At 34.1% G+C, this 20040-nt stretch overlaps 1 protein-coding gene across 1 annotated transcript in view; it reads left to right on the forward strand.

The window, feature by feature from the left end:
• The window catches only part of LOC111149284 (trans-2,3-enoyl-CoA reductase like), a 100284-nt gene that overhangs the window by 47367 nt on the left and 32877 nt on the right, over positions 1 to 20040 (forward strand). The window contains exons 3-4 of the mRNA XM_022506266.1: positions 11804 to 11848; positions 17526 to 17629. Coding sequence (XP_022361974.1) covers positions 11804 to 11848; positions 17526 to 17629 — 149 coding nt within the window. The remainder of the gene's footprint in view (positions 1 to 11803; positions 11849 to 17525; positions 17630 to 20040) is intronic.

Raw genomic sequence — 20040 nt, forward strand, 5'->3', positions numbered from 1 at the left:
AAATTAAGGTTATACTAAAATCACCAACAGAGATTCAGAGCTCAGTGGTAAACAGAAAGGATGTTCTGTGTGGCACTCAGAGGATGGACAAGATGCTACTGATTCGCAGGAAGAGGAGGAGCTCTTAGTGCTGTATTGTGAGCCAGATGTGAGGTTCACTCCCAGGACCCTAAGATCATGACTCAAGGGGTAGGCAGATGCTTAACTGACTAAATTTAACTGTCCTGTGTCAGATGTTTTCATAATTATTGGTGTTTAGGGATAGAAGAAAGGGTTGAGCTCTTCTCTAATGTGGCTCTGGGTCATGTGTCTCAGTCTAGACCTATCTGCAGGTTGTAGAATGAATTGTGTGTCTAGATTCTAGCATCAGCTCTTACCTGTTACCTGTGTAGTTTCAGGAGAAAGTCTCTAACCCATGATTGATTGTTCGAGGGTGTCACTAGATGTTGTCTACTGCTCTGCAGAGCACTCAGGGTAAAGACTACCTCTGTGATATCCTGGATGCTGAGTAGTCACATGTGTCAGGCAAAGACAGTCACTGTGTAAATAACCATCATAATATGAAGACTTGAATTACTGAGCTCCATGCTCCTCAAGTGGATAGTGCACTAAGACTCTATAAAACATCTATGCTGCTTCTGCCACTGCTGTCTATATGTTTCTCAAAACAGAGATCCAAATCTGCAAAGTTACAAGGCACTCCTGTGGCACACTGGAGGCACACTAGACTTAAGCCCATGGTCTTTTTCTTTTCTTTTCTTTTCTTTTTTGAGATACAGAGTACAAGAGAGAGCAAGCACAAGCTGGAGTTGGGGGCAGAGGGAAAGGGAGAGGCAGGCTTCCCGCTGAGTGGGGAGCCCAATTCAGGGCCCTATCCCATCCCAGGACCCTGGGATCAGGACTGGAGCTGAAGGCAGATGCTTAACCAACTGAGCCACCCAGGCACCTCAGTAAATAAAATGTTTTTATAAGATAAACAAAAGATCCTTCATAATGCTTTCTTCCAAATCCAGGCATAACTATTTTATGAAGAATACCCATTAAAATTGTATTTGATTCAATAGTTTAATATTTAAAAAAATTATATAATTTTAAATTATCCCCAAAACCATTCTTCTATTTCATTCCTTTATGCAGCAGAATGTGGTACCTTTCAATCTACTATTCAAAATAATTAATATGAAGATCCTCTAGTGGCTCAGTCATGAAGTCTCTGCTTTCTGCTTGAGTTGTGATCCCAGAGTCTTGGGGTTGAGCCCTGTGTCAGGCTCCCTGCTCAGAGGGAAACCTGCTTCTCCCTCTCCCACTCCCCTGTTTGTAATCCCTGTCAAATAAACAGAATCTTTAAAAAAATTAATATGAAACTGTTTTTAAAATATACAGAAACAGGAAGAACAAAATTCTTAAAACAGCATATTTCCATTAATCCTCACTCAACATTTATTGAATTTGTTAATTCCTGTTCAATTTTCCCTTTTTGGTTGCTGTCATTTCATACACATACACACACACACACACAAGCAGCTGCTACTAAAAATATGGACACTGGGGTGCTTGGGTGGCTCAGTCTGTTGAATGTTTGGTTTTGGCTTGGGTCATGATCTCAGGGTCCTGGAATTGAGCTCTATGACAGGCTTCCTGCTCAGCAGGGAGTCTGCTTCACTCTCTCCCTCTGCACCTCTGCCCATGAGTGGTCTCTCTCAAATAAAATATCTATAAATAAATAAATGAAATATAGACATTTCCTTGCCTTTATAATTCCTAAGAAAATAACCAATGCTTTAAATACTTAATCCATATTCAAATTTCCCCTACTGGCTCATAAATACCTTCTTAAATTTGGTTTGTTCAAATCACAATCCAAAGTTCCAGGTTTCACATTTAGAAATTATCAGTTCCATTGCTTCTTGGCCTTTTGGTTAAGAAGTAGTATAGAAATCTTCAGTTCCAACTGGCTTTTTTTTTTTTTTTTCGCTTTTGTTTTTGGATACTATTTATTGAAGTGACTAAGTCATTCTCTTGGATAATTTTCACATAATTGTGTTGCTTCCTCATAGTGTCATTTTGCTTATTCCCCCTCTACTCCCTGTGTTTGCTATCACCTACAAGGTAGCTGCAAAGGTTTGTTGAATTCAGATCCAAATTTTGCAGCAGGAGCAATTCATAGGTGATGCAATGTTTTTCAAAAAACATCAAATAAGTGCCTACATAATGTCTAGCTGTCCTGCTTTAGTGATGTTATGACTGGTCAGTGGGTTAGGGTGGTGACAGTCCAACAGCCCAATTATGCAGTCTGGAACCAGCCCCGTAAAATGGCGCTGAAAACGTCTTAAGCACAGAAAGGAAACAAAGGTATTACCTGCAAAAATGTAATTGTCTTTTAGAAGACTCACAAGAATCCAGATAAAATCGTGAGGGTATTTTTATTTTTTTTAAAGATTATTTATGTATTTATTTGAGAGAGAGAGAGAAAGAGAGAAAGAACTAAGGTATTATCTGCATATCCATAATTGTCTTGGGGCACCTGGGTAGCTCAGTCGTTAAGTGTCTGCCTTGGGCTCAGGTCATGATCGCAGGGTCAGGCTCCCTGCTTAACAGGGTGTCTGCTTCTCCCTCTCCCACTCCTCCTGCTTGTGTTCCCTCTCACTTTGTCTCTCTCTGTCAAAGAAATAAAATCTTCAAAACAAAGCAAAAATAAACACGTTGTCTTTTAGAAAACTCCCAAGAATCCAGATAAAATATTGAGGGTATTTTTTTTAAAGATTATTTATTTGAGAGAGAGTAAGAGAGCTGGTGGGAGGAGGTGCAGAGGAGGAGCAGGGAGCCTGAAGAATCCCGGGACCCTGGGGTGGTGACCTGAGCTGAGGGCTGTTGCTTGACCAACTGAGCCACCCAAGTGCCTGAGGGTATTTGCAGCAACATTATTGTAAAATGTGTGTGTGTGTGTGTGTGTGTGTGTGTGTGTGTGTGTGATGTGGTCAACAAACAAACAAATAAATAAATAAAATGAAATCACTAACAATGATAAATGAGTAGTTGTGGAGAGCATGTTCTGAGCTAAAATCATGAATATTTTAAGTGGAAAGACCAATCCAAGAGAGAAGGCAACAAAAAGAAATAAAATTAGGTTTGATTATACGAAATCCACAAGGAGAATGGAGGAAAATATTTTGGAAACAACATTTAATAGCAAGGAGGATTCCTAAGACATTTTCATACCTCTAATTGGAAGGGTTTAGTGTGAAGAACAAATACTAGGTTAAAAATCATGCAGGGCCGCCTGGGTGGCTCAGTGGGTTAAAGCCTCTGCCTTCAGCTCAGGGCATGATCTCCAGCCCTGCATCAGGCTCTCTGCTCAGCAGGGAGCCTGCTTCCTTCTCTCTCTCTACCTGCCTCTCTGCCTACTTGTGATCTTTCTCTGTCAAATAAATAAATAAATAAATAATCTTAAAAAAAAAATCATGCAGAGAAGTTTTCTATTAAAGGAAGAAGATGGAGGGATGTTTTTGAGTGGAAATTGATCGTTTAGAAGTTTTTTGCTGTTGACAGACTATAAGTGCCCTCAAGTGCATTTGGGGAGTATTAGAAGGCATGAAGAGGTGAACAATTGGGTCTGATTAGTGACTGTGCAAGACAAAATTGGAAGAAGTATCATTATGCTGATAAATATTCTGGGAGACTTGATAGCTAATGGTGTCCAGTGTAAATGGGGATATAGGCATGATGATCAATTCTGGTAATTTCTTAGAAGTATGGTGGGTAATTTGGAGAACAAACTGGTTATGAATTTAAGCCGGTGAGGATAAAGGAATAGTCTGTTTATACTCTGTGTGCTCTTCTCCTGGCCCCACATTATTCTTGCTTTATGTTTTGTATTTACTGTGAAATTGGCTTGTTACTTTATGCTTCTTCCTTTCATGCTCTCTTTTATAATTCTGAATATTTTTATGCAGCTTTTAAATTTTCCATTTTTAGAACCATGTCTGTTTTCCTGCAGAAGCCTTGCTTTGTGATTGCTGATTATACAGTGTGATAGCACTCTGTCTTTCTTATTTGAGCACTTCATAATAGCAAATTCTTTAGCAGATGCATTTTCTTTTCAAGGTCAGCAAAATTATATACATTGGTTGGTGCCAGCTTTAGTGTTAAAACTTTTTGTTGTTGTTGGGATGAAATAAGAAATGGTTCTTTTATTTTTCAGATGTATAAACACTATCACACATATCATATCTTGCTGGCTTCCTTGATTCTATTTTAGCTTGATCACTTAATTATGTAGTTGGCATTTATAAGACTGCAAATAAATGGTTTACAAGGAAAAGAATGGTCCATTTAGTTCTAGTGAAGTACTGTACTGAATGAATCATTTGTACCAAATAAAACAACTGACTCAACAATATTAAATTAACAGCTAGTATTTTAGTGCATAAGGAGCTTTGTATAATATGTTTGGTGTTTATTTATTATAAAAAAGGAAACAGAATTCTTGTGTCTGCCCTTTTGTTCAGGCTTTCTTATAGGATTATAGTGTTTGGAAGGACTATAGCAGTACTAATTAATAAATCATTGTAACCAAGGAGACGAAGCAAAGAGCACAGGACATTCTGTCATGACATCATGTTTCCTACTTAGCATTCTATTACTTGATTGATATCTCCTATACTTTAATTTCATTTTTCACATATAAGAACTTTTCAGTCAGAGTGTATCTTTTGACTGAGAGGAAAAGAGACAGTTGTATACTTTGGATATTACAAAAAGGAATATATGTGGAAGTTATTAATAAGAAAAAGTTTGGCTTAATAGAAACATGTTTACAATAAACTGTCAAAATTAAAAAAAAAATCTTTTGGGGATCCTGGGTGGCTCAGTAAGTTGTGTCTGACTTGTGATTTTATCTCAGCTTGTGATCTCAGGGTCGTAAGTTTAAGCCAAATATCAGGTTCTGCTTTAGGTGTGGAGCCTGCATAAGATTCTTTCTCTCTCCCCCTCTGCTCCTCCTTATCCCTTTCAAATAAATAAATAAATAAATAAATAAATAAATAAATAAGAAAGAAAAATCTTTTTATCAAAATCTGAGATTAGTCAATGTTTATATATTCTTCCTAAATAACCCCATGTATTTAGAATTATCTAAGTCTTAAGAATGCTTTCAATTTTGGGGAGTGCTTTCCATTTTGCATGTTATTGTTGTCTAGTATTTTGTTTCTGTATATGCATATACGTTATTATTACTGTTACCTATATTATTTTATATAAATGAATTGTATATATGTATATATATTTTGCTATTTTATATAAAAGTATCCACATATATGCCATTTCCTTTGTTCAACATTGTTTAGTTTACCTTATCTTTTCATCCTTGAATTAACTTATTTTTCTAAAAGTTGGTCCTTTAGGTATTCAACTAATAATAGGCAGAATGGGTCTACTGAATGTGAGATTTCTCACTCTAGTAATGTCCTTGTGTTTTCTTTAAAAGATACTCCATTTAGAAGAATTGTCCAATGCCTTTTATTGTTGTTACTTAGAAATCTGGTATCAGTTTAATTGCCATCCATGAAAATTTGAAAAATGTGAAAATACATAAAGATAATAACAGACTCTGGATAGAGTTATCTGCCTCCAGATGTTAGTTACTTTTGCTTCCTTGGGCAGGAATGTGGAGGTTACAGGTCACTTGAATCCAAACAGGAAATGAAATGATTCAAAATTCAGTTTCAATTCTTGTAGGAACTGACTTATTTCTGATTTGCCCTTATTTTGCAAAACCAATTGGGATATTGTGCTTTTACCAGAGCTTCTACATCTCAATTGGAGATGTAGTCTGTTCCTTCTGTTCCCTTAGGCTTGTGAGTTTGTGGGAAGTCCTGCTCAGCTGTTTCTTCCCATAAAAGCTGATATCTCTAGGGGATTGTGACTTCAGTTGCTAGACTGAGCTTTCTGGACTTTCTGCCTTCCCAGAGCTTGGTTTCATAATTCTTCATGTTTCTAATTACTTTGTGGAAAATTTGAGAAAATATTTTCCATACTTTTCTAGTTGTCCTCAGTATGAGGTATGGGGAGGAATATATACTTTACCATTGTAATTAATATTTTTTTCTTAAGCTTTCATATGCCTAGTATATTGTTCACTTTTAACCCCTATTTCTTTTAAGCTGTTTCATATTTTCTTAATCATTTCATGTTTCTACTTTCTGAGTAATTTCCTCTGGTCCATCTTCCACCTAACTAATTCTCTCTTCTGCCTGGTCTAGTTGCCTATTCTATCATCCCATTATTTTGTTATTACTAAAAATAAGTTGATAAATTTGATTTCTATAAATTGTATTCAGTCTTTTGTCAAATAAGCTCCTGTGTATATAAACAAGGATAAATTATACAAATATATTATTATGGGGGTGCCTGGGTGGCTCAGTGGGTTAAAGCCTTTGCCTTCGGTCATGATCTCAAGGTCCTGGGATCGAGCCCCGCGTCAGGCTCTCTGCTCAGCTGGGAGCCTGCTTCCTCCTCTCCCTCTGCCTGATTCTCTGCCTACTTGTGATCTCTGTCTGTCAAATAAATAAATAAAATCTTTAAATATATATATATATATTATTATGTTATATACTATATAATTACATACACATACGATTTACTTTTTCTTTCAAGAGGTTTATTAGAAATAACAGTTGGTACACTTTAATTCATAATGTTGTTTTCTTGGAGTGGTACAACATGTGACTCTTGATCTCAGGGTTGTGAGTTCAAGCCCTACACTGGACCTATAGATTATTTTAAAAAATAATAATAATGCTACATTTTCTTGAGGCTTATTATCTAAAGTGTTTTGTTTGTTTGTTTTTTGTTTTTTTTTTTGTTTTTTTGTTTTCCCTGACAGTAGTCATTGTTATTTTTTCAGCACAGTTAGAATCTATTTCCTATCTTGTATATATTAATTATTTGGAAAATAAGACTTCATCATTTCTAAATCTTTGGAACTGTCATCTCCAAGATTAGCTTTGATTGCTACATTAGTATCTAGTGGCAGGTCACAGTGCATAGGTCAGACAAATTTGTTTATTTTCTTCTACAACTAGTTCTGGAATATTGAGGAATTAAACTGAGCCATGTAGAAGCTTGTAGAACTTCATCTTTCTTCCATTAAACTCTTGAACAGAGCATACTTCTTAGGTCTATATTCTATTTATTTTATTCTTTATCTTTTCTCACACAAGCCATAAAGAACCCAGGATGTAAACAACAAAAATTGGTCATAATTTCATTAATTTTCAGAAGTCTCTGTGGTTCAATATGGAGGTTCCATCACATTTATTAATTTTCTTTAATCCCTAACTGCTCTCAGAACTTATTCTTCCTACTGGGATTGGTGAATCAAGAAAAGGGTCAGAGTAAAGGGCAAGTTTTACTGAGGGTTATAAGTGAGGGCCTAAGTGTTCTAGGATTCACTGATTTCAAAACTTTTTGATGGTGATTCTGAATAAGAAATTATTATTGGTTTTATAAAAATAAAATGTACTTATACAATTTAAACTATTGAACAAAAGTTCAAGAAACAATATTTAACCCATCTAGAATTTATTGAAATACATTGCATCCAGTGTCATGATGATCCATCTCTACTTATTCTACTATATTCTATTCTATTCCTTTAAGTAATGCTAAGAATAATACACTAATTCCATTTTTCAATTTATTAATGACTCACAATCAACAGTTTGGAAAATACTACTTTTTTAAAATAAATATATTTTAATTACATCTTTAAGTACATATATATTGAATTACATATATTACTCATTTAGGATGTTATCCCTGGGGCACCTGGGTGACTCAGTTGGTTAAGCATCATCTGCCTTTGGCTCAGATCATGATCTCAGGGTCCTGGGATCAAGCCCTGCACCAGGGTCCCAGCTAGCAAGGAGTCTGTTTCTCCCTCTGCCCATCCCTGTTAGTGCTCTCTCTCTTAGATAAGTAAATAAAAATACAAATGAATTAAAATAAAATAAAAAATAATAAAATAAAATGTTATCCCTTAGTGATATAAACACTTTCAGTTTTCAAGAAATGAATTATAAGTCATGGTTAGAATATGAAAAAAAAAGTTACACAAATCAAGTTTAGTATCTTGATAATTTTGGAGACTGGCAGATGCATTAGATCCTCTCTGTAGTTATAATTCATTTGTAAGCCAGTTGTCTAACTTTAAAGTATTCCACAATATAATCTTTTAGACTATTCATCCATGCTAAAAATCCTTATGCAACATATGTTCTTTATCATTTATATTGTTTTTTTTTCTGCCATTCTTCAAACCTATTCTACCTTCCCACAACAAGCACAGAACATTTCAGCAAATGTATTCTCTGCTCTTTGAAAAGGTGACTGAAACCAATCTAAAGGCTTATATAATCAGTTAATATCTATGTTTCACTAGGACACACTGTTAAAAGGTCACAACCTATAAATGCCAAGTTTATTCCAAAAGTACATTATTAGTTTATCCATGTTGACAGAGTTAGAAGGACATGGGTTTCCCAGTAAGTGTTTAGAATTTCTAATTTCTCTGATGTATCATTGTGGGTTCAGCCAGTATTCAGTCATTTAGTTCATAGACAGATCTATGGGCTTAGAATGATAGTTTTTCATTTCCACCATAGGAGGCATTACAAAGTGCTGTTGAAAGCAGGATCTCATGTGCATATTATTTAAATAGACATAAATTGGGAGCTTTTATATACACCCATCATAGGTGCTCAATTTCCATCTGTTCAATATAAATGGATTCCAATTATATTTGTATTTTCTGCAATTACCCATATTCAAAACTCAGTTAAAACTATGGAAGTCTCGGGGTGCCTGGGTGGCTCAGTGGGTTAAGCCTCTGCCTTCGGCTCAGGTCATGATCTCAGGGTCCTGGGATCTAGCCCTACATCAGCTCTCTGCTCAGCGGGGAGCCTGCTTCCCCCTTTTCTCTGCCTGCCTCTCTGCCTACTTGTGATCTCTGACTGTCAAATAAATAAATAAAATTAAAAAAAAACTATAGAAGTCTCTGTTGTATGAATTTTCATTGTATCTTCTTTGGTAGCAGATTTTCACTATGAGTAACAAAAATAATTATTTAAAAATATCTTTCAGCAAATAATGCTAGTATACATTCCAGAACAAGCAATGGCTATATAAATAATAATAATTTTATTAGTAAATACAAATACAAAACAAAAGTGTCTTTACCTTCATATCCTCTAATTTAAAAAATTAATATCTAAGTTAAATTTTGTGTCTGCTCATTTGTCATGCTGTTATCACATTTTGTTGGATATCCTAAATAGTTTTATTTATTTTATTTTTTTATTTTTTAAAGATTTTATTTATTTATTTGACAGACAGATCACATGTAGGCAGAGAAGCAGGCAGAGAGAGAGGAGGAAGCAGGCTCCTGCTGAGCAGAGATCCTGATGTGGGGCTCGATCCCAGCCGAAGGCAGAGGCTTTAACCCACTGAGCCACCCAGGGGCTCTTCCTAAATAGTTTTAAATATGTGATTACAATTTTGACTTATAGTTATTTGTCCTTGATAATGTGCATATATACATTGTCTTTTTGCAATAAATTTAGAAAGAATCTATTGAGATAGTCTAGTTATGTCTTATCATCATCATTCTTATTACCACTTTAAAAAGCAATGTTTTGAAAACAAAAGAGCAATGTAGAATGTTCCTTTGATAGTACTCTTCTTTTAATTTATTATAAACAGAGTTAATTTTCTTAATACTGGATATCAAAGTTAAGAATTAAATTTTCAATAAAATCTTTAAAATGATAGCAAAATTCATTTTAAGAGAAAATAAATATATTTTGGTAATTGTGATACATTTTTTCTATTAGGGCTGTATTTGGTAAATGTATTTTGATTTTCTTATCCAGGTAGAATTTTTTAGTAAACTATGTATTTATTCCTAATGACAGTATAAGGAAAATATACTAAAGTGATGGTCTGCTATGATCAATGGGCTTACAATTATTAAAAGTCAATAATATATATTATTCCAATAGTGTGCATTACTCTTGGTAAAGAAAATAACCCACTTTCAGGTACCAATATAAAAAAAATAAGATCAATGTTCCTTGGTTTTAAATGAAGGTGTTTAAGCATTGTATTGAAGAATAACTTACATAAAGTGCACAAGTTCTATGTCATATACCTTAGTACATGCCCACAGATTGTACATCTATGTAGCCAGTCCCCAGATTGAAAAACAGAAAATTAGAAAAAAATTTAAAAAATTACAAAAACAGAAAAACCCTAAAGCTCTTATCATAGCTATCCACCATGCTCATCAGCACACTGCCAAGATTTATCTCCACTTATGATACTGAATAACTACTTTATGCACTTCCTAAGATTGAATCTGTCTTCCAGAAGAAACTATTAGATTCTTGGCACTGGGAGGAAAATGTATATACATATATTCTGTCCATTTTAAAATTGGATTATTCATTTGTTTTATTTAAATTCCAGTTAGTTAACATATAGTGTAATATTGATTTCAGGTATACAATTTAGTGATTCAGTGCTTACATACAACAACTGGGGCTTATCATAAATGCACTCCTTAATCCTCATCACCTATTTAACCAATCCCTCCACCTACCTGCCCTTTGTTAACCATCACTTTATTCTCTGTAGTTGAGAGTCTCTTTCTTAGTTTGCTTCTTTCTCTTTTTGCCCTATGATAATTTGTTTTGTTTCTTAAATTCCACATAAGAGTGAAATGATATGGTATTTGTCTTTCTCAGATTATTTCACTTAATGTGATACTCTTTAGCTCCAACCACATTATTGCAAATGGCAAGCTTTCATTCTTTTTTGTGTCCAAGTAATATTCCATTCAACATATATACTACTTCTTTATTTATTCATCAGTTGGAGGCACATGGGTTGTTTCTATAATTTGGTTATTGTAGATAATACTGCTATAAACATTGGGGTGTATGTTATCCATTTGAATTAGTATTTTTATATTCTTTGGGTAAATACCTAGTAATGTAATTGCTGGATCATAAGGTTAAAGACCTAAATGTAAGATCTGAAACCATAAAAATCCTAGAGGAGTAACAGATTACTGCCTAGAGGCAGTGACCTCTTTGACATTGGCCATAGTAACTTCTTACAAGATCCGTCTCCTGAGGCAAGGGAAACAAAAGCAAAAATAAACTATTGGGAATTCATCAAAATAAGAAGCTTCTGCACAGTAAAGGAAACAATCAACAAAACTAAGAGGCAGTCTTCAGAATGGGAAAAGATATTTGCAAATGGTAATTTCTGATAAAGAGTTAGTATCCAAAATATATAAAGAACTTATAAAACTCAACACCCCAAAAATGAATAATCCAATTAAAAAATGTGCAGAAGATATTTTTCCAAAGAAGACATCCACATGGCCCACAGACACCTGAAAGAATGTAAAGAAGCTCAATATCACTCATCATCAAAGAAATACAAATCAAAACTACAATGAGATATCACCTGACACCAGTCAGAATGACTAAAATTAGCAAGACAAGAAACAAGAGGTGTCAGTGAAGATTCAGAGAAAGGAGAACCCTCTTACACTGTTGGGAATGCAAAGTGCTGCAGCCACTCTGGAAAACAGTATAGAGGTTCCTCAAAAAGTTTAAAATAGAATTACCTTATGATCCAGCAATTGCACTACTAGGGATCTACCCAAAGAAATATTAGATTTTAAAATGTGTATGCACTTGTGCTAACAATTAAATGCTTTCTTTTTCGTGGAAAGGCCCAAAGTGGTATCCTTCCCAAGTTGGCCTTCAGCTAGAACAAGGTAAGAATCAATTTTCCCTGATTTATTTATTTAATTTGGAATCTATTTTCTGTCATCAATAGCTAATGTTTATTTACCACTTACTAAATGGTAGGCATTGTAGTAAGTGCACTAAGTCAGTTATGTCAATTGATTCTCCACAAGTTTGTGCTTCATTTTTTGCATGAGAAATTTTAGTCTCAAGGAGATAATTTTCACACATCCACCGTCATGTACATTGGAGGCAGGATCTGAGCTAACATCTTTCTGTTTCTAAAAGTTTTATTGCTTTATTCCCTCATTCTATTATCACTTAAAAAGTTCTCAGGGATACTGCTCAATAATTTTTTCCTTCCTTCCCTTTTCCTTCTTTCTTCTTTCCATTTTCTTTCTTTCTTTCTTTCTTTCTTTCTTTTTCTTTCTTTTTGACAGCAGAATAAATGAGCTAAGGAAGAGCAAAAATGAATGAATGAATTTTAGGGAAAATATCATATCCAGTATTAAGCCTCAAGTTTCTCAAACTATTAAATCCTATTCTCCATTAAAAAAAATTATTATAAGTAGATACACTTCAAAGTTACTCTTATTAAGAATCATTGTCAGTGGGGCCCTTGGGTGGCTCAGAAGGTTAAAGCCTCTGCCTTCGGCTCAGGTCATGATCCCAGGGTCCTGGGATCGAGCCCCACATCGGGCTCTCTCCTTGGCCGCGAGCATGCTTCCTCCTCTCTCTCTTTCTGCCTGCCTCTCTGCCTACTTGTGATCTCTCTCTGTCAAAAAAATAAATAAAATATTTAAAAAAAAAGAATCATTGTCAGTGATATTACATCAACTTGACCCTAAATTTGGACTTGTTAAATAAGAGCTGTGGTAGCATATAAATTTTGGAAGAATACTTACTCGAAGTCAGTAACAGTAAATTTACAAGAGGCATCTATTAAGGAATTTCAGTCTCTAAATTTTTCCATACAGTGATGAACTGCTTTTTTTTTTTTTTCTTTTTTCTGGTACCTTTGCTAATATTCAGTACTTAAGGACAAATGATGATTTCCTCACATCTCTCTAAGGTGTTTTGTTTGTTTTCATTTTTTCTTAGACATTCCAGCTTTCTCCAACACCTTTATGCTGAAGAAATAGGAATCATGGTATTCTTAGAAGTCATACTTTCTTGATGATCTCAAATTCTTCCAAGCTCAAATGTGAAAGATAAATTCCTATCTGGCTAGAGATTAAAAGAGAAGATTCATTATCTTCCTTATTTTTGCCTCTGCAGGGCCCAGTATATGCCAACTATATAAACATCTTTCAACACATGAATGTTCAAATAACATAAAATTATATAGTATTTTTTTCTAAATTGACTCATATAATGAAGACTCTAGAATGCCATAAGCATCAATATAAAATAATGTTCAATTTGAAGGATACTACAAGAAACTGGGAATTTCTGTTCATTCTTCCTAGTGAATGTGACTTTTTACTTTCTCTTCACATATATTTATTTTGTTCCGTTCCCATAAATGTACATGATATGATCTGAATAAAATATAGTCATTAAGTGTCCTTGAATAGAAATGTGATGACATATTTGAAAAAAAACAAAGGGTCAATTATTTTAGCAAGCTAAGCTGGATGTGGTACAAAGAGGTTGTTTGGAGTAACACAGAATTTTGAAATCTGACTCTTCTTACCTATCTATAGAATCTTCTTTCATAAAGTAGAGCTAATAAAGGGCTTAACCCATGGTTTGGTTTGTGTTTTATAAGTGTTATATAAGGTCATATTTATAAAGCACTATAATGATTGACACATGGTAGATACTTCATCAATTAGTTATAACTGATGTTATAAGTATTAATATTAGGGAAAGAAATCTTAACACTAAAACAAGGTAAGGCCTAAATATTATATATATTTCCTGCCAGAATATATTTCCCAGAATGCTTATACTATGAACAAGGACATCATACAGACTTAGTCTTTACAGTTTCCTCACACAAAAGACAGCAGTAAAACATAAAAGAAAATAACAAACAGACTTTAAGAGAAAATTAACAACTATTTTTTTTTTTTTTCTTTTAAGCTCAGTGGTTGTGCTGAGCTGAGCTGGTCTTAGCATTACTTGTGTGGGTCCACTCAAGCAGCTTCAGTCAACTGGTGGGTTCTTGGTGACTGGCTGGTCTAGGATGGCCATGACTGTAGCCAATCCTCTCTACCCTATTTAGTTTCTCATGCTTCAGCAGAATATTTGGGACTCGTTCTCATGGTGGATTCAGGGGTGCAAACAAATGAGCATAAGCACTCAAGAATTCTTAAAGCCCGGGGTTGGAAGTGTCATAATCCTTGCCCTACATTCTGTTAGCTAAAGTGATTAACTAGGCTAAGCCATATTCAGGGGAGTGCAGAAATAGGCATCAACTCTTACAGGAGATACTAAAAGTCATACTGTAAATGGTGTGGATATGGGAAGGGTAAGGACCTACAGTCACAACTGTAATACAACGGTCATAGAAACTGGTAACTAAAATTTATTCTTTCTTCCTACTTTGATTAATATACTTAATAATGTTCTGGAAGCACAGAGCTGAATTTCCAACACTTAAAATCATTGGATTTCTACAATAGAAAGGTAAAACATGGGTAGACTTGGTCATTTCCTTCCTAACCCTGGCTCTAATCATCCATGCCCCTTATATAAGAGCCCTGACAAACCCCAAGGTACATACCCTAGCATCTGGCCCATTTGGGGGGAAGAAAAGCCCCAAAAAGAAGATTTTTTTAAAATAATTTGGCATAAAATTTAGGGGACTTAAGTGGCTGAAGCCCAATACCCATGGCACTGGTTCTTTTTTTAGGAGTATGTTCTTGGCCCTACACATTCGTTTCCCTTTGGTAAAGGACATAGGCATAGAAGGCCAAGGACAGGTTTCCCTGTTTACTGAGTCTGAGTAGTATGGTTAATGATATGCCTGGATTCTCTCCTTCTACTCATATGCCATATTGATGGGACTGCATTTTAAAAATATGCCAATGGTCTGTTCCTTGCAGTCATCAAGAGTGATACAGGAGTAGAAACTAATCCCCTCCCCCAAGGTGTCAATAGATGTATGTTGGAAAGATGTTTTCAGCACTTTCAGGTCGTACAGAGATCTCAGATTATTTCGTCTTTATTAACATTTCTTGTTGTTATATATGATTGTCAAAATGATAATGGCCATTTGTATATTGAAGTCTTTACCTTGATCCATGTTGCATTAACTTCCTATTGCTGTATAACAAATCACCATAAACTAGGCTTAAAATAACACTCATTTATTAGCTTGAAGACACAGTATGGCAGGATTCTTTGCTCAGAGTATCAAAATCAAGGTGTTGGTTGAACTGAATTCTCATCTTAAGACGTTTAGAAAATTCTACATCTTTTTTTCATTCTTATTTCATTCTTACTGTCTGAAGATTTTTTTTTTTTTTTTTTGGTGGCTCTATGACAGAAGTTCCTATTTCCTTGCTACTTGTCGCACTATATAGGCCATTACAGTTCCTAGAGGCTATTTTCTTTACTTGCCATGTGGTTCTCTCCATCTTCATCCCAGCCATCTTTCTGATACTATAGTACCAGGATTCTAGTACTTTGAATCTGAATTCTTCTCACTCACCTATTCATGCAGATTCAAATAATACATGATTAACTCAGCCTACCTGAATAATCCCTCTTATAAAGCCACAAAACATGACCCAGTCAAGGGAATGATAGCCTACCACATACATATTGGTTTTATCAAATATCATTTTCGAAATTAATACATAAAAATTGCACATTTTTACCTTACTTTAAAATATCTGTAATTGTAAATCATTGTAATTGGATTCTGAAAATCATCAAAAAATAGTCATAAATTAACATTTAATGTATCTTGGAAGAATAGAGAATGGAGTGTGCTTCAGTGGTTCAATCAGTTAAACATCTGCCTTTAGCTTAGGTCATGATCCCAGGGTGCTGGAAGGGTCCCCACTTTGGCTCCAGGTTCCCTGCTCAGCTCTCTCTCTCTCCTTTTATCCCTTCCCCATGCTCATGTTCTCTCTCTTGCTTTCTCTCTCTCAAATAGTAAGTTAAATCTTTAAAAACAATAGAGAATGAAATGACACTTTTTCATGACTGGGGATAAAGATAAATCACAGATAGATTGGCATAAAGAATAATAAAAATACAAACAACTACAATGACAATAATAATGGCTTTATACTTATGAGATTCATTTAACCCTAGTCCACTTTTCTTTCTGTGTGGTATATCTTTCTTTGAATAAAACAAGATATATTTACCATTGTCTCATTTATGAAGATTTAAGGTTTTACAATTGTTTTGTAATTATAAATAATGCTAAAATGAACATTTTTGTACATATCTTTCAAGACACACATGTTGGGCTTATCTAGTGTTTGTTATTAAGAATGGAACATTTCCTTTACATGTCTTCTAAGACATTAGTTGCATTCTTCTCCGATTTCATGAGAAACTCCTTTTCAGTAATCTTTGCTCTATGTTTCTCTTATTACTTTGAAAGCCATAGTGTTAGAAATCTGATTCAGTTTCCATTTTCTTTTCAAACTGAACACTTAAATAATCTCATCACATGGCATGGCTTTACATGTTAATGACTTCCAAATATCTACAGACACACCTACCCAACTGCCTATTTGCTAGCTCCTACTTGAATGTCTAATAAATATCACATACTTGACATACCTTAACTGAAATCTTAATTTCTACCCCCAAATCCTTCTCCTTCCTCAGTCTTCTCCCTGCCAGTTAATGAAATTTAATATTCCTAATTGCCCAGGCCAAAAATCTAAGAGCTGTCTTTATTTAACTGAAATACTTTCTTCTCAAGTTGAACCCGCTCTGTGTTCAAAACATATCTGAAAATGATGAACTTTTAACATTTCTACCAGTGCTATCCTAATCCAAAAAATTCCTTCTTGATGAATTTCTTCCTAAGTATTCTTACCTCCCTTCCTCCCAGTTTCCACACAGCGTCCATAGAGATCTTTTAAAACATACATCAAGTCACTCTGTTGATACTTACAATGACCTCTAAAATTTACTTGCCCTATTTTATCATGTAATAAAAGAATTTAGAGAACAGTTGACATCTATGTCTACTGACACCCCAAATTATACTTAAATATATATATATATATATATATATATAATTTATTTATTTTAGAGGGAAAGAGGGCATGAGCAGAGAGAGAGAGAGAGGGACATGCACTGAGCAGGGAGCCCAACACAGGGCTTGATCCCAGGACCCTGAGATCATGACCTGATCTGAAGGCAGACACTCAATCCACCGACTCACCCAGGTGCCTCCTACCAAATTATGCTTTAAAAACACCTTGTATCATATTCAATTATGATATTATCTAATATTACATTTTCTCAGAATACAACAGGATAGTAGCTAGATGTAGGCTGCACTTTGTTTAGGTAGAGGTGGGAAACTACTGTATATTTGAAAAATTGTTAGATATTTTATAAAATGGGTTTGTTTACATTTTGCTTTACTTTAAATATTTATTATACATTGCAATTTCTACGTATGATTTATCCTTAGTATTCACAATTTTTCACATTAAAAATTATTTGTTAAAATCACTATGCCTTGAAATTGTATTAAAATATTTTTCCTTATTATTTAAGGTGGGCCTTTTTTGAAGGACTACATAACCATTCAAAGCATCGCAGCTTCCTCCATTGTCACTCTTTATTTTACAGACCTAGGTCAACAGGTCAGTTGGACTACAGTAAGTATCAATTTGAAATGCAATATACATGTCCTACATTTTGATAGGAAAAATGTGTTCACAGGACAATTTTTATCAAATAAATTCATAATGAAACAAAATACTGTACAGAATGGCATTTTAAGTGTTGCATTCTTACGATGAACTGTGGCCAAAATTTTATACAGGAATTAAAACCATGGACATACACAGTTGGAGGAAGGAGAATAAATTCTTTTTTTTAAAATGCGAACCTATCCTATGACTGTTGACTCTTTTTCTGCTTCTTCTGTGCGTTGTTAGTTAAATAATATTTCTTCAGTTTTTCCTTCTAGGAACCTAGAGATAAGAAGACTCTTTTGACATTGAAAAAAGAAGCAATAAAATATTCAATAAAAAATGTTCTAAGGCAAGGGTTTTGGAAAATCAGAATGGAGTAGTGAGACTTCTTTGAGTTGAGTGGTCATGGAATACCTTCAGCTCTCCTTGAAGGAGGAACTTTCAAAGTGGTGGCAACTGACTCCAATGGCATTAGAAGAATGAAGACTACAGTATGGAGAATTAAGAAACAGAGATTAAGATATGGAGGATTAAGAAACAGAGAAATTACTTGACACTAGTTCATAAGCATTGACCTATTCATGAGTTATGGAATTGAGAGATGGAGTAGCTTTAGTGACAAGAGGAAATACTAGCTGACATTTTGTGGCAAAAAGTTAATTTGATAAATAATTTTGACACTGACTTACAAAGGGTAGTGCAATCATTCTATTTTTTCAATTCAATTGTTTTATTTTATTTTATTTCTTTTAGAATTTTAAAGTTTTTCCAATTACATTCTATTTCATATCTGTGATGGGATTGTACTTTTAATATTTTGTATATTAAGATAGCTTTTCTTTTTGCCATCATTAACAATCCACATAATCAGACATAGTCCTTTAAGTTTTCCATATAAACACTCAATTTTTAAAATTATTGCAAACACAGGACAGTTTGTTATAATTTAATTCTCAAATAAATTCAAGTTTGTATTTATTAAAATATTGTCACAGCTTTTATTTTTCAGACAATCCCTCCTTTAATATATATTATTTTTCTGTATTTAGCTCATTATTTATATTTTGGTGTTATTGGTAAAGTAGTTCCTTTAGTTTTCAAAGTTCCTTGGTTGAGCTTTTTGGTATTAGTTTGTTGCATAAAAAAACTGAGTTTAGAGTATTCTGAATCCTTGTAAAGTATAATATTTATAAAAAAGCCTACTAATGCATGAATTATGTAAGCAAGGGGTTTAATATTTAAATGTGATATCAACAGACCTTTACTAAAGGAGATTTTGGACAAGCACTTTCTGATATTCAAAGGTTAAAATATTCATAGCCTTTGTCCACATTTATGATGAAAAGGGAATTCTGTCTACAGAAGTTTTGTCATGACTAGTGACATTAATGGTGAGTTCATTAGAAATTCCAACTGCATCATTTGGATAAGCACTGAGCAGAGAAAGTAAAGTGCTAAGGTGGAATTCTAGGACAATTGTACTAGAAAATTACAGCTTATTTGAAAGGAAAGTCATTTAGGTGACAAAGAGAACTCTGGAAATAGGGTGAATATTTTTAAATCAACACTATTGTTCACACCATCTTTTGCTCCAAATGAGTCAATCCTATTAAATGCTAAAAATATACACATTACATTGCAATCATACCCACTTTATATCTACTAAATTATATAATTAAAGTAATATTTACCACTCATAACATTCTTGTACATTTATAAAATAGTAAAACGTGTTTCTATAATAAAAGCATTATCATAAGGTTAGGTTTTCTTTTTGATACAATCTCTGTAGCAAGTTAAAAATTAAGATTTTAATAATATTTTTCATCAAGTAGCAGTGTGCTGTCATGGAATATTAAGAAAATATTTGCCTCATTGAACTTATTGAAAGACAGGATAGAAGGTTAGCATAATAATCCTCATTATATAGATCTTATTAATTAAAGATCCAATTCACTTTTCACCATTTTTATGTTCATTCCTGTGTGTCCTATAGTTCTATGCAATTTATACCTTGCAAAGATTCAGATATCTGCCACCACAATCAGATACAGAATTGTTCCATCCCCACAAAGGAACTCTTTCATATTAATCTCTATATTTATGCACTCTTTTCCATATTCCGTATCCTGGGGCAAACACCAGTCTGTTCTTTATTTCTATATTTTTGTCATGTGTCAAGTGCTATAAACAAAATTAGACAGTTTTTCAATTTTTTTTATATTGATGTTTAATTTTCTCTAAGTGTGGTGTCTTTGGGATCCATCCTGTTTATTGTATGTATCAATACTCAGTTCCTTTTATTGGCGAGTAATATTTGGTTGTATGAATGTGGCAGTTTGTTTATCCTTCACCCCCTGACAGGCATTTGG

The sequence above is a fragment of the Enhydra lutris genome, unplaced genomic scaffold, assembly GCF_002288905.1.
Source record: "Enhydra lutris kenyoni isolate GAN:26980312 unplaced genomic scaffold, ASM228890v2 scaffoldscaffold21, whole genome shotgun sequence".
Lineage (NCBI taxonomy): Eukaryota > Metazoa > Chordata > Mammalia > Carnivora > Mustelidae > Enhydra > Enhydra lutris.